This window comes from Ctenopharyngodon idella, chromosome 15, assembly GCF_019924925.1.
Source record: "Ctenopharyngodon idella isolate HZGC_01 chromosome 15, HZGC01, whole genome shotgun sequence".
Lineage (NCBI taxonomy): Eukaryota > Metazoa > Chordata > Actinopteri > Cypriniformes > Xenocyprididae > Ctenopharyngodon > Ctenopharyngodon idella.
In genome coordinates this window covers 26,236,706-26,249,443 of record NC_067234.1, presented here as the reverse complement: position 1 = coordinate 26,249,443, position 12,738 = coordinate 26,236,706, and the positions used below count along the sequence as shown (strand labels likewise).

At 37.0% G+C, this 12,738-nt stretch overlaps 1 protein-coding gene across 1 annotated transcript in view; it reads left to right on the top strand.

The window, feature by feature from the left end:
- sorl1 (sortilin-related receptor, L(DLR class) A repeats containing) overlaps positions 1-12,738 on the top strand; it is a 65,696-nt gene that overhangs the window by 35,616 nt on the left and 17,342 nt on the right. Inside the window, exons 10-24 of the mRNA XM_051861919.1 lie at positions 430-547; positions 1,553-1,626; positions 4,330-4,418; positions 4,531-4,709; positions 4,915-5,101; positions 5,212-5,340; positions 6,729-6,814; positions 8,330-8,502; positions 8,909-9,040; positions 9,124-9,215; positions 9,301-9,547; positions 9,651-9,789; positions 11,249-11,422; positions 11,530-11,643; positions 11,735-11,857. Coding sequence (XP_051717879.1) covers positions 430-547; positions 1,553-1,626; positions 4,330-4,418; positions 4,531-4,709; positions 4,915-5,101; positions 5,212-5,340; positions 6,729-6,814; positions 8,330-8,502; positions 8,909-9,040; positions 9,124-9,215; positions 9,301-9,547; positions 9,651-9,789; positions 11,249-11,422; positions 11,530-11,643; positions 11,735-11,857 — 2,056 coding nt within the window. The remainder of the gene's footprint in view (positions 1-429; positions 548-1,552; positions 1,627-4,329; positions 4,419-4,530; positions 4,710-4,914; positions 5,102-5,211; positions 5,341-6,728; positions 6,815-8,329; positions 8,503-8,908; positions 9,041-9,123; positions 9,216-9,300; positions 9,548-9,650; positions 9,790-11,248; positions 11,423-11,529; positions 11,644-11,734; positions 11,858-12,738) is intronic.

Sequence of the window (12,738 nt, the reverse complement as noted above, 5' to 3'; positions counted from 1 at the left end):
TTGACTTGTCAAACAGTGGTGGCTTTTTCTGGACCTCGGCGATTAACTTCTCTGCAATGTCGTCTGCCATTTTAAATGCGCGAGCCTGGTCAAATGAAAAACAATTTAATTAAAATTAAATACAATTAATTTAAATAAAGTTTGGTCTCTATATTTGTCATATGTATGTTCCTTTGACAAATAAAAAAATAATAGTTAAAAAAAGAATTAAAATAAACCCTTTAAATTGTGCTTATCCCCACCAATTTTTGCATGCTTTTTGCATACGTGACGCCAAGCATGTGATTATGAAGCTGTGGTTTTGTGTTTGCAAAACATTTGCAGTTGCTGTAGGAAGTAGTACTTTTTTAATGCTTGCAGTGAGCTATTTCATTAGCATTACCATACTCGCTATTTCTCTCTCTTTCTGTCCCCCTCTCCATCTCTCAGCTGGACAAAGGCTGTTCCCTGCACTTGGCCCAGCGGTGGAGTCAGCTGCTGAATATTCAGCTGCGCAGGATCCCTATTCTGTCTAAAGAGTCTGCACCTGGCCTCATTATGGCAACAGGTGGGCTACATGACACCCTCTCTGCACTGTGGTTTAACACCTCTTGTATGTGTGCGAAAGAGGAAATATATGCACTTTAGCTCATGCTCTGTCTTTCTGTTGTTGTTGTTGTTTTGCTCTTATTAACCGAGTACATATAGGTCCCTTCAGAGAATGCGGTACACACTGTAATGATAGGGAGCAAGTGCATGAGCCTGACTTCTTGAGTTCATGCCTGATGGAAAACATTGATTTTGCCCTCTCTGCACAGTTTGGAAGGCACTTCCTCCCTTTTGTATTACTCTCTCTCCTTCTGCCAGCCGCAGCCAGACCTTTAATTAAATGATTATTAGATAATGTGCATGCATGAAGATGAGAAGCGCAGGAGGCTTGTGAAAATGTCTGCCCGATTCGGCTGCTATCGCTCCAGCGCAGATGTGCTAATTATTTGTACTTCACCCACTGGCTAATTATCACATACAAACACACTCTCGCACTCATCGACTTAGCCAGCCAAGAGCGGCCACGCCACCTCAACATTGTTCTTATTGCAAAAAAAAAAAAAAAAAAAAAAACATGTTAAGTGCTGCATATCTCTTAAGGAGATGAATGTAAATGAAGTTCATTACCACTCAAATTAATTAATGATAAAACTTGTCTTCGAGAAAAGGACAACGAGGGGTTCTGATTTCAGAGAAGGTGACAGACAGTATCTGCGTCTCGGCTCCTTGTCACAGTGGCAAGACTGAAGCATCTGACAGGAACACTTTGTTTCTTGAATCCTTCACTGCTTTCAGGGACGCATTAGCATCTACAAATATGATGTGGTCAGATGCACTTGTGACCATTTCTCATGCGGTTTACATCACAAAGCATAAAAACCCTATTTACATTTGTATTTAACACTGTCCTTTTGTCAGCTGGTCACTTGATATCATTTGTAATTGGCACCTGTGAGATATGACACCAGATGCAGTGTAAATATTGACTGTCATCTTTCTCTCTCTTTACTTTTCTTCTGCGCAGGATCTGTGGGAAAGAATTTGGCCAGTAAGCCCAATGTGTATGTATCCAGCAGCGCAGGGGTCAGATGGAGAGAGGTGAGAACTAGTTTTACCCACATTTTATCATGGTCATTAAGCTGCGACCTTATATGTGTGTGTATATATATATATATATATGTGTATTGCCAATAAAAATTATAATAAATTTGCTTTTATTGTGTACTCACACTAGGCGCTCTGAACCATGCCCGAGCACGTTTGACCCCCAAAGCCCGGTTTGTTTGACAAGTGTGATTGCTCTGTTCCGTGCCCGGGCACGGTTCGTTTAGCCAGATCTGGCCCGCTTGGAAGAGGTAGGCCCAGAGCGCAGTTCGGTTGGGCTTGAGCGCGGTTCACATGCAGTGTGAGCGCTAACCGTAGCACGGAACAATTACTCCTTTTGTGTGCACTACTGTCATCATTGGTACTTCTGACGGCAAACATCTTTATTACTACTTTGATAGTACACTTATCAATTCATGTAATTAATTCGAGTGTATTTGGTTTTATAATGGGTCTGATTCTCACCTTATTGATGAACAGGAATTGTAGTTTGCGAGTAAAGCTGCAAATTCCTCTATTAACTTCAACTGCTTTCATAATAATCCTCTGATACGTGCTAAATTATAAATAACCTATATTAGGCACTATCTTAGCGAAAGTGCATTTCTGCCTGTTTTCTTTCATTCAAAAAGTTGCATCGTATATGACGTAAGCATGCTCCGGCCTGAAACGTTAAGTGCAGTGTGAGTGCAGGCCAGCGGAGGAGTGCGGAGGGGGGACAATCGCTCTCGGGCTCAGTTCAAGGCAACCGCGCCTAGTGTGGGGAAACCAAGCAAATTTATTTCACAAAAATGGTTGACACACACAAGTACCATCCCACTTTACTTAAAGGGATAGTTCACCCAAAAATGAAAATATGAAAATTCACTCATTTATATGATGATCCCCTTAGAGTTTCCATCATCTATATTTAAACAATATGATCAGTTAGTTAGGGAATTTTTGTGGGAGGGGAAGAAACCCAGAATAGCTATGAAAAAGATGTTTGCCACTAGAATTAAGGGCGGTTTAGCGCTACCAGATATAGAACTTTATAATACTGCATTTGAAATTATTAAAATATGTAAGCATTGGCCAGACAAGAACGCAGATAGCATAGGCTGGTTGGAAATAGAGAAAACTTTAACTTCCCCATTTGGTGTTATTGAAGCTTTATCTCAGCGACCATCAGCTTTGATGGGGGATTTGGAGATTAACCCTATATTGGAACACTCACAGCATGTCTGGAGAAAAGCTCATAAGATATTTCATTTGTCTCACTTCAAACAAGGCTATTCTTCCTTATGGAACAATCCGGTTATTGAGATAGTAAAGAAAACCGTGTATTGGAAGGACTGGTTTAAAAAAGGCCTAAAAACAATCAATGATTTATATGGGCAAAGTGCAATTTACTCATTTCAGGAGTTGAAAGACAAGTTTAAATTACTGGATAAAAGAGATTTTTGGAAATATCTCCAGTTAAATAGTAGTATAAAATATGTTGGATTTAAGCCAGGTGGAGAAGAAAGTGAATTAATAAACTTTTTGAAACTCTCAAGTTCAGCACAAACGTCATCTTTTTATAGAATGGCTGCAAACAAATTGTATGGGAATAGTAACAATTTAAGAATAATTTGGGAGAAGGATCTGGATGTGGAATTTGAAGAGGGTATATGGGAGGTCATAATGTCTGGTGTAGGAGGGCCAATGAAAGATATTAGAAGCAAAATTATACACTACAAAATAATTATTACTGGACACCAGTAAGACTTCATAAGTTAGGTTTAATGCAGGGTAATTATTGTTGGAAATGTGGTCGCTCTATTGGCACGTTTTTGCACTTAATGTGGGATTGTCATTTGGTGGCTCCATTCTGGACAAGAGTCATTCAGACCATTGAGAAGTGGATGGAGCAGCCAATACCTTGCTCTCCAAGATTTTGTCTTCTTGGAGATATAACTGTTCTACGGAAGGAAATATCTAAAGCACAGGCTGGTCTAGCTGTTGCTGGATGCCAGAGTGGTGCTGCGAAATTGGAAGAACACAGACACTCCCTCTTTTAAGGATTGGATTGAGCTTATGACTTCTAATGCATCATATGAACGTATGCTGGCAAAACTTACGGACTCCACTTATGCTTTCAATCAGAGATGGGGTAGCTTTCTTAATTATTTGGAAAACAAGTAGAGATACTGTATTTTTTTTTTTTTTTTTAAGGGTTATTATTACTGTTTTTTTTAGTTTAACATCTATGGATGTTCAGTTTTGGTATTGTCTGTGTTTGTGTATTCTATGTTTGTGGGTGAAAAGTCCAAATAATAAAAAAGTTAAATGACAAAAAAAGAGAACTCATTTACTCCCCCTCAAGTTGTTCCAAACCTGTATGAATTTCTTTGTTCTGCTGAACACAAAGGAAGATATTTGGAAGAATGTCAGTAACCAAACAGATCTCGCCCCCCATTGACTACCATAGTATTTAAATGGGGGGCGAGATCACCAGCTGAGAAACGCTGCTCTAGACTATCCTATTTTATACAAAGGACTTTTTCAGTCATGTGTTATCTTACCTAGGGCACCAATTGAGCCAGAATGCCATTGGTTCCCCCTTTAAAAAATGGTGTACAACACTGCTTGCCTAGTATAATAGCACTTATTATATTCCCAGACTTTTTGAAAAGCATAGCAGCATTTGTTGTAACAGATATGTGTGTTCTTTAGGCCCTGGTTGGTCCTCATTTCTACACCTGGGGAGATCACGGAGGGATCCTGATGGCTATCGCGCAGGGCGGCTCCACCAGAACACTCAAGTCAGTTAGCTTTTAAGGATCTAATGTCTCTCCTCTTTTAGTAAAAGCTGCCTGAGTATTATCCGGCTTTAGGACGTTACTGATAGCTGTATCTTATCTTTTGCTGGCTCAGATTCAGTACTAACGAGGGGGAAACCTGGAAGGAGTTCCAGTTCTCTGAGCAGGAGGTATATGTGTACCAACTGCTGACTGAACCGGGTGAGAAGAGCACCATCTTCACTATCTTCGGCTCTTATGCGGACCAGAAACACAGCTGGCTCATTGTGCAGGTCAACGCTACTGATGTGCTTGGTAAGAGAGCCAATCAACGACTCCAGCAACGTTATATATACAGTATTATCCAACACTGAATAGATCCTAAAGTGTTTCAAGTATACCAAGACTAAATAACTAAAGTTTTATATATTCAGGCAATGGTTTGTCAAGTCAGCATTCAAAGTTTGTTTAGGCATACTGCCCTTTTTGTGGTTCTACATCTGATGTTTTTCATGCTTAGGTGTGCCGTGCTCGGAGGGCGACTATAAACGGTGGTCTCCCTCTGACGAGAGGGGAAATGGCTGTCTGCTTGGCAGAGAGGTGGTGTACAAGCGTCGCTCTCCTCACGCCACCTGCTTCAATGGCGAGGACTTTGACAGGCCCGTCACTCTGTCCAACTGCTCCTGCACTCGTCAGGACTATGAGTGGTATGAGCTGAGACCCCCTCTGTCTACATTTATCTCATGTTGCCATTGATTTCACTTGAATACGCAATCAATTTTCTCTGTTTTATTGTGTCATCTCTCTCTGCTCCCAGTGACTACGGGTTTAAGCTCAGCGAGGATCTATCTCTCGAGGTGTGCATGCCTGATCCTGAGTTTTCTGGAAACCTGTATGCCCCACCAGTACCCTGTCCGGTGGGCACCACTTACCGTCGCAGTAAAGGGTGAGAATGTGGTTATCTATCCCATTATCTATTTTGGGAAATAAATGAACACTTTCATTATGCAAGGATGTGTGAAATTGATAAAATGTTAGTTTAGACATTTATAATGTTAAAAAAGATTTCTATTTCAAATAAATGCTGTTCTTTTGAACTTTTTATTCCTCTAAGAATCCACAAAAATATTAAGCAGCGCAACAGTTTTCAACATTGATAATAATAAGAAATATCAGCATATTAGAATGATTTCTGAAGGATCATGTGACACTGATGACCGGAGTAATGATGCTGAAAATTCAGCTTTGTCATCACAGAAATAAATACAAATTTTAAATACATTAAAACAGAAAACATTTCTTTTAAAATGTCATAAAATTTCCCAATATTACTTTTTTACTGTATATTTTTTATAAATAAATGTAGCCTTGTATTATCTTACAATACTGAACCAGAGAGAATTTAATTAGTTTTTTTTCCTTGTCACTAATTTAAATATTCTTTGTCACAGATAAATATTATTTCATGTCAAAATAAGACTTCTACCAGATGATCATGATTTATTTTATGAAAATTAAATTATATATTTCTACTTCTGAAACGAGTTGGCTGATTATTTACAGCAGTTGTGTTATATTAAATTTGGTAGATACTTACAAAATAAATTTTTTAGATCTTACTTTTTTATTATTTTAGATTGTAGAGGTCACTTAAAAGAGTATTTTTCTCTCTATAAAGCCAAATCACATCTGTTGTGATTCAGTGCTGTAAAACAGCAAAACAAAAGAAAGTCCAATGGGGTGAATACTTATTATAAGCTCTGTGTCCTTCTGGATACGGATTGTTAGCCACCATCAGCAGCAGCAGCCCGGGAACATTATTAGATCTGCCACTGCTGTGTCACCATGCATCTCTCCTCTCATTATCTGCAGTCAAGAGGAGAGGATTTATTTAGAGCATGGACATGAACCGAATTTAGCTGAATGAGTTTAGATCTCTTGCTCAGCTGGAGGAGGTTAATCACAATTATAAAAATTATTCCTGGGAAAATGGTGAAATAATGTTAATTATTATTATTATTTAGGTATGCTCAATATATTAGGACTGTATCTGTTATCATTTCACTGTGGAACTTAATCTAGATCTAATTTAAAGGTATAACGGTAAATTACAGCAGGTTCTTGTACAGTATTTATGTGGTAATTTATTTAATTTCCAACAGTTCAATTAACGAAAAAAGTGGGAGTTAGCGTTTTCAAATAAGCTTGGAAAAACATTGGTACTTCTCAAAATATTACCTAAGTATCTTTTTGAACTAAGTTCTTCAAGAAGAGAAATTTGAAATTTAGAAGATGATTTCCTCTGATGTCAAGATGTATCATCTGACATTTTAGGTACAGGAAGGTGTCTGGAGACAGCTGCAGTGGGGGAGATGTTGAAGCGCGGCTGGATGGAGAAGTGCTGCCCTGTCCTGTGGGAGGTACAGTAAGAACCTCCTCCTCAGCTTACACAATCATCTTCTCTGAGCTCTTTTTATGTAACACCACACAGTCCTGTGGGCTGCAACAGGAAGTTCTAGAGTCACCGTTCATAACATGGCCTCAAACTTAAAACTTAAAAAAAAAACTTCACAGAAAAACCACAAGTCAAAGAAATGAAATTGTAAATAAATACTTTTCAAAGTGTCTGTAAGAATTTTTTTAAAAGAATTTAATACTTTTATTAAGCAAGGATGCATTAAATTGATCAAAAGTGACAATAAACACCTTTATAATGTTACAAAATATTTCTGTTCATCATTTTTATTCATCAAATATTTCTATTCATTAAAACTATATTCATTTACTATAACTTTTAGAAGTATTTTTCAATGTTAGTTCATGTTAACTAATAACTTTTGCTAATATAGTTACTAAAATTAATATAGTCACTAATGTTAACAAATGGAACCTTATCATAAAGTGTTAACAAAAATATTAAGCAGCATAACTGTTTTCAACATTGATAATAAGAAATGTTTCTTGAGCAGCGAATCAGTGTATTATAATATACAATACATATTCATGTGACACTGAATGGCTGGAGTAATTCAGCTTTGTCATCACAGGAATAAAAGACATTTTAAAATATATTAATATAGAAAAGTGTTATTTTAAATTGTAATAATATTTCACAATATTACTGTTTTTACTGTATTTTTGATCAAGAATATGCAGCCTTGCTGAGCATATGAGACCTTTAAAAATCTCACCAACCCCAAACTTTTGAACAGTAGTGTACATTTAATACACTAGTGAGTTTTCCATTCTTAAAAATTTGTAATTTTTAAAATTATAATTTATGTAATTTCTGATCATTGCATTGTATATGCATTGTATGAAAAATAAAGTAATTCTTCAACATGACCATGGTGAGATGTCATGATGGACAGATACAATGAAAGCTACTCTGTTGTTGTACAAAATGATGCCCGAGTCATTACTCTGGCACCTCATGTAGATTTGACACACATTGAATACAGTAATGTGGACAGTCAGTCCTATAAGATGACATTTAAAAGTCTAATTAGGATTGTTTGTAATGTGATCAAAGCCCATCTTCCCACAGAGCTGTTCTCAAGAGCCGTCACTGTCTAGACTGCCTCTTTTCTCTGGCATTGTGGTGCTCAGCCACTTGACCACGCTTCAGTGGCTGTGTTGATTAGCTTGCCTTTCCGACTAGAGGACGCTGGGAGTAAACAAGGAGCCTTTTCAGAAAGCTCAGATCTGAAGCAGTGGGAGAAGGAAGTGATGTGCCATCAGTTTTCCTTTACGATTAGCAATGAATAGAAAATGGAAAGTCTTCCCAGCTGAGTAGAGGCTGTTAGCAAGGAACAACTCCCTTTTAGTGCCAGTGGTTTTGAGATGGTGTAATATGTAGTGTATTTCCTTGAAATGAATCTTATTTCATCTCTTAACTGAGACCTCTTGCCGTCTTTCCCTTTTCCTTTTTATAGAGAGTAATGAGTTTATCCTGTATGCGGTGAGGAACTCCATCCACCGCTATGATCTGGCCACAGGTACTGACCAGACGCTCCCCCTCTCGGGTCTCCATGAAGCGGTGGCACTGGACTTTGATTATGAGAAGAACTGCATATACTGGGCTGATATTTCACTGGACACCATACAGGTGAATAAACGTCTTTTTAGGGATGCACAACATATCAGTGCCATATATTGGTTAAATAATTGTGATGCCTAAAGCATAAACATTAAAAAATGATTTATTTTTAGCTTTTAGTGACTTATTTTTCATTTATTAAGTCAAAATAGTATAACATTTTTATATTATATTATATTATAAAATATATTAAATTATATTATAAAATACTAACATTTCAGTCGTTGTCCATAACAAATAATTATCAGTTTTTTAAATATTTATTTACACAGAGGCCGTACCGATGGATATCTGATATTTTAATTTTCTGAAATTTTATTTTAAAAAATATTTTAAAACATTTAGAAATTTTTTATTAAATTAGAGAAATTCTAAAAAGCAATTTAAAAGCAGTTTTTATGTTTTTGTGTTGTAGAGATTGTGTTTGAATGGAAGCTCTGGACAAGAAGTGATTGTCAAAAAGGACCTACTAAACGTGGAGGCTCTGTCATTTGATCCCATCAGCCGGTTGCTATATTGGGTGGATGCCGGTGCTCAAAAAATCGAGGTAATCAAATGTTAAAACAACTACAGCACCATCAGTTAGAGACATTTGTTCATGTAGTTGTCCTCACACTGTCTCTGTTCCAGGTGTCCAACTCTGATGGAGACCTGAGACGCACTCTGGTCAACTCTTCAGTGGTGGAACAGCCTCGAGCCCTCACACTCATTCCAGGAGAGAGGTATGATGTTCCCATAATCCCCTTTGTTTTCCTTAACAGTCCGCTTGCTCCCTGTGTACTAAGCTGCATGTGCTGTCTCTCTTAGCTTGATGTTTTGGACAGACTGGGGCGATCGCTCAGCCGGCGTCTACCGCAGCTGGATGGACGGATCCAACATCTCCTGCATCGTGTCTGAGGGAGTTCGCTGGCCCAATGGCATAACGGCAGACGAATCATGGCTGTACTGGACAGAGGCATATGGAGATCGCATTGAAAGAGCAGACTTTAATGGAGGCCACCGCACTGTGATAATGGAGGGCCTGCCTCATCCTTATGCCATTGCCGTTTTTAAGGTAGGCTCATTGTTAGCACTTTCTGGGTATGTTGCAACTGGTGTTCTATTATACTGTGTCTTTAATCATAAACTCATTGTTGAACTGGTCTTTGTTGGTGTAGAATGACCTGTATTGGGATGACTGGTCTAGAATGGGAATCTTCAAAGCACCTAAATCAGGCTCACCAGACAGTGAGATGTTAGTGGGCAGACTGACAGGAGTGATGGATCTCAAGATCTTCTACAAGGGAAAAAACAAAGGTCAGTTCTTAAGGAGACAGTCCTCCTGAAACATATGGAAAATACACCATTAAAGATGGCATGAATGTGTAATAGCCAGTAGCCTTTAATTTATGTAACAACCCCACAAAACTACACTTGTCAGCTTGTATTGTTGAATGCAAAATAAATTCAGATTTTAAAAATGTATTTAAAAATGCATTATTATTATAGTTCTTGCATTTTATTGGACAAGAACACAGGGCTATCATCATTAACTAAAACCATAAAAAATGTTTTCATTACTTGAAATAAAATAAACATAAACTAAATAAAATGTATAAAAGAACATACATTTCAAACTTATTTTAAGACAACATTTGTCATTTTCATTTAGTTTAGTACAGAAATAACTAAAACTAAATAAACTAAACTAAAACTTAATGAAAACTATATAGACCTATTTTAAAAATATGAATAATAAAATGACAAAAACATAAAATCGCATTACTATCGCAAACTATATATAAATATAACTAAAATTAAAATGAAAACAAGAATATTAAAATCTAAAATCTAATTCAAAATATTAACCAATACTATAATAGAATATCAATGATACTTAAAGGTCCAGTAAGTCATTTCTGAGAAACACTGTTGATATTTGAAATCAAGCCAAACAAACACACCCCTCCCTTCATTTTTCCGCCCCCAAAATAGCGAACACAATGCAAGAGTGGATGTCTCTTTATCATAGCTGAAGTGAAGCAAAATAATGCTTTGCGAAAAATAAAGCCAGTGAACGACAAGAAAGAACAAAAAAGGAACATGCAGTACACAAGAGTATATACAAGCAAGAGTTGTTGTCAGTCACCAGCAGCACACCAAGTCTAGACAAACAATCACTCAAAACTGTCTTGTTACTATAGCTGACATTATAAAAACAGCATATCTTGGTTCTGTGAAACAGCAAAACCAATGTCACTCATGTATGGATCAGAAACAACCCAACCTCGACTTAGGTCTCTCCAGCACTGGAAAGCTTTTCTAATATTAACACGGGTCCTAAAGCTCCTGGTCAGAGCGCTTCTTTTTTCAGTAATATTCCTCTAACCTTTTCTCTTTTGTAATGTCTCTCAGCCATCTCTCTTTCTACGGTCTTTCTTCAAATCTCCCTCTTGCTCACTCTCTCTCCTTCATCATCATGAGTGCATACGCCCCTACTGCTGATTGGCTACAAGGCTGTTGTGGTTATTGGTCTGATCCACCTACAACAACATTTCTCAGAAATCACTGACTGCACCTTTAACACTGGTGCAACATGAGTCATCAATATTTTTGTAATAGGTTTTTTTGTCAACTTATATCAGGCCTATTTTAAGGAGTATTTTAGGAGTAAACTATGACTTTGATGGCCTTAAAGCTAACAAACATGCACTAAAAGCCACAAAACTCTGTTTTGATATAAAAAAAATTTCAAAAAAATGTTTCTCCCCTGTAGGTCAGAATGCTTGTGTGGATCAGCCATGCAGTCTTCTGTGTCTTCCCCAGCCTGGAAACAAGCGTCAGTGCGTTTGTCCCGATGGAGTTTCCAGCACCATCCTACCCTCAGGAGATCGTCAGTGCCAGTGTCCCAGTGGATACCAGCTCCGCAATAATACATGCGTTAAAACAGGTCTGACAGAAACAAAAGTGTCAGCTCAAAATCATAAATGAGCTTGTTCACACATTTATAAAGTGAGTTTGGTTTTATTGATGTTTTTTCTGTCTGCTGCCCATCAGAGCACACCTGCTTGCCAAACCAGCACCGCTGCGCTAACGGGAAGTGCATCAGCAGCATCTGGAAGTGTGACAGTGACAACGACTGCGGCGACATGAGTGATGAGCAGGATTGCCGTGAGTAACATCATCCGCCCCGCTGCCTCGGTCTCATATAAAATGATACAAATGTATAAATGTTGAGTTTCATGTCTTTCTCTCTCTGCAGCCACCACTTCCTGTGACCCTGCGGTTCAGTTCCGCTGTGTGGCCTCAGGTTCCTGCATTCCACTGGCCTTCAAGTGCGACCATGAGGATGACTGTGGTGATAACAGCGACGAGGAGCATTGTGGTATGCATGTGTTTAGGGCTTAGTGATATATCCAATATTCAAGATATATCTAAGATGATTTGCTGTTGATATAAAATTAAGTGGTCACAATATTTTATTGCACTACTTAATTGACCATTAGCGCATTACAGAGCAGTTTAGTGATCACGCCCCATCTTGCAAATTGCGAGTGAGTATGAAAAACGTTATGATATATATTTTTTATAGTGTCCCTGAATCAGTGTTGTTTTTGTTAACTGAAACTTAAACATTTTTAATTAAGATAAAGCTGAAATTAAATAAAATATATAAATTAGATTTTTATTAACAAAAAATTTGAAATGTTAATTGAAATGAAATAAGTTTTTAGTTGAGGTGCTAAAATTACAAAAACTGAAACAAAAAAATTAAAGCTAAATAGAAATATTTTTCTAAAAATAAAATGACTAATACATCAACTGAAATTAAAATGAAAACTGAAAAAAAATGTATATACTATAATAGTATATAAATAATACTAAAATAACATAATGCTAAAAAATAATGCTCTGAATTTAACATCAGTAGCAAAAATTGCGTTAGTGTCATCAATTATTTTATTATTGTTTGTTTCAGTGAAATAATTCAAAAATCTGATTAAAAGATTCATTTTTGAACACTTGATGTTCAGGGAAGTATATGTGGTGTATGTTCATGGGAAAAATATTTTAATTTATTAATATTGCTGTTCATGAGTATAAATTGTTATATTGTTGTATATAAACAAATACAAATTATTAAATATCATTCTTCTGTTGATTTATTGAAAGAGGAGAAATACCTTAAATATTTTTAACAAAATTTACTTTTTGCAATTAAACCTTTTAAATCGGTTTGGCAACTCTGAGAGTTTGTTTGATGTG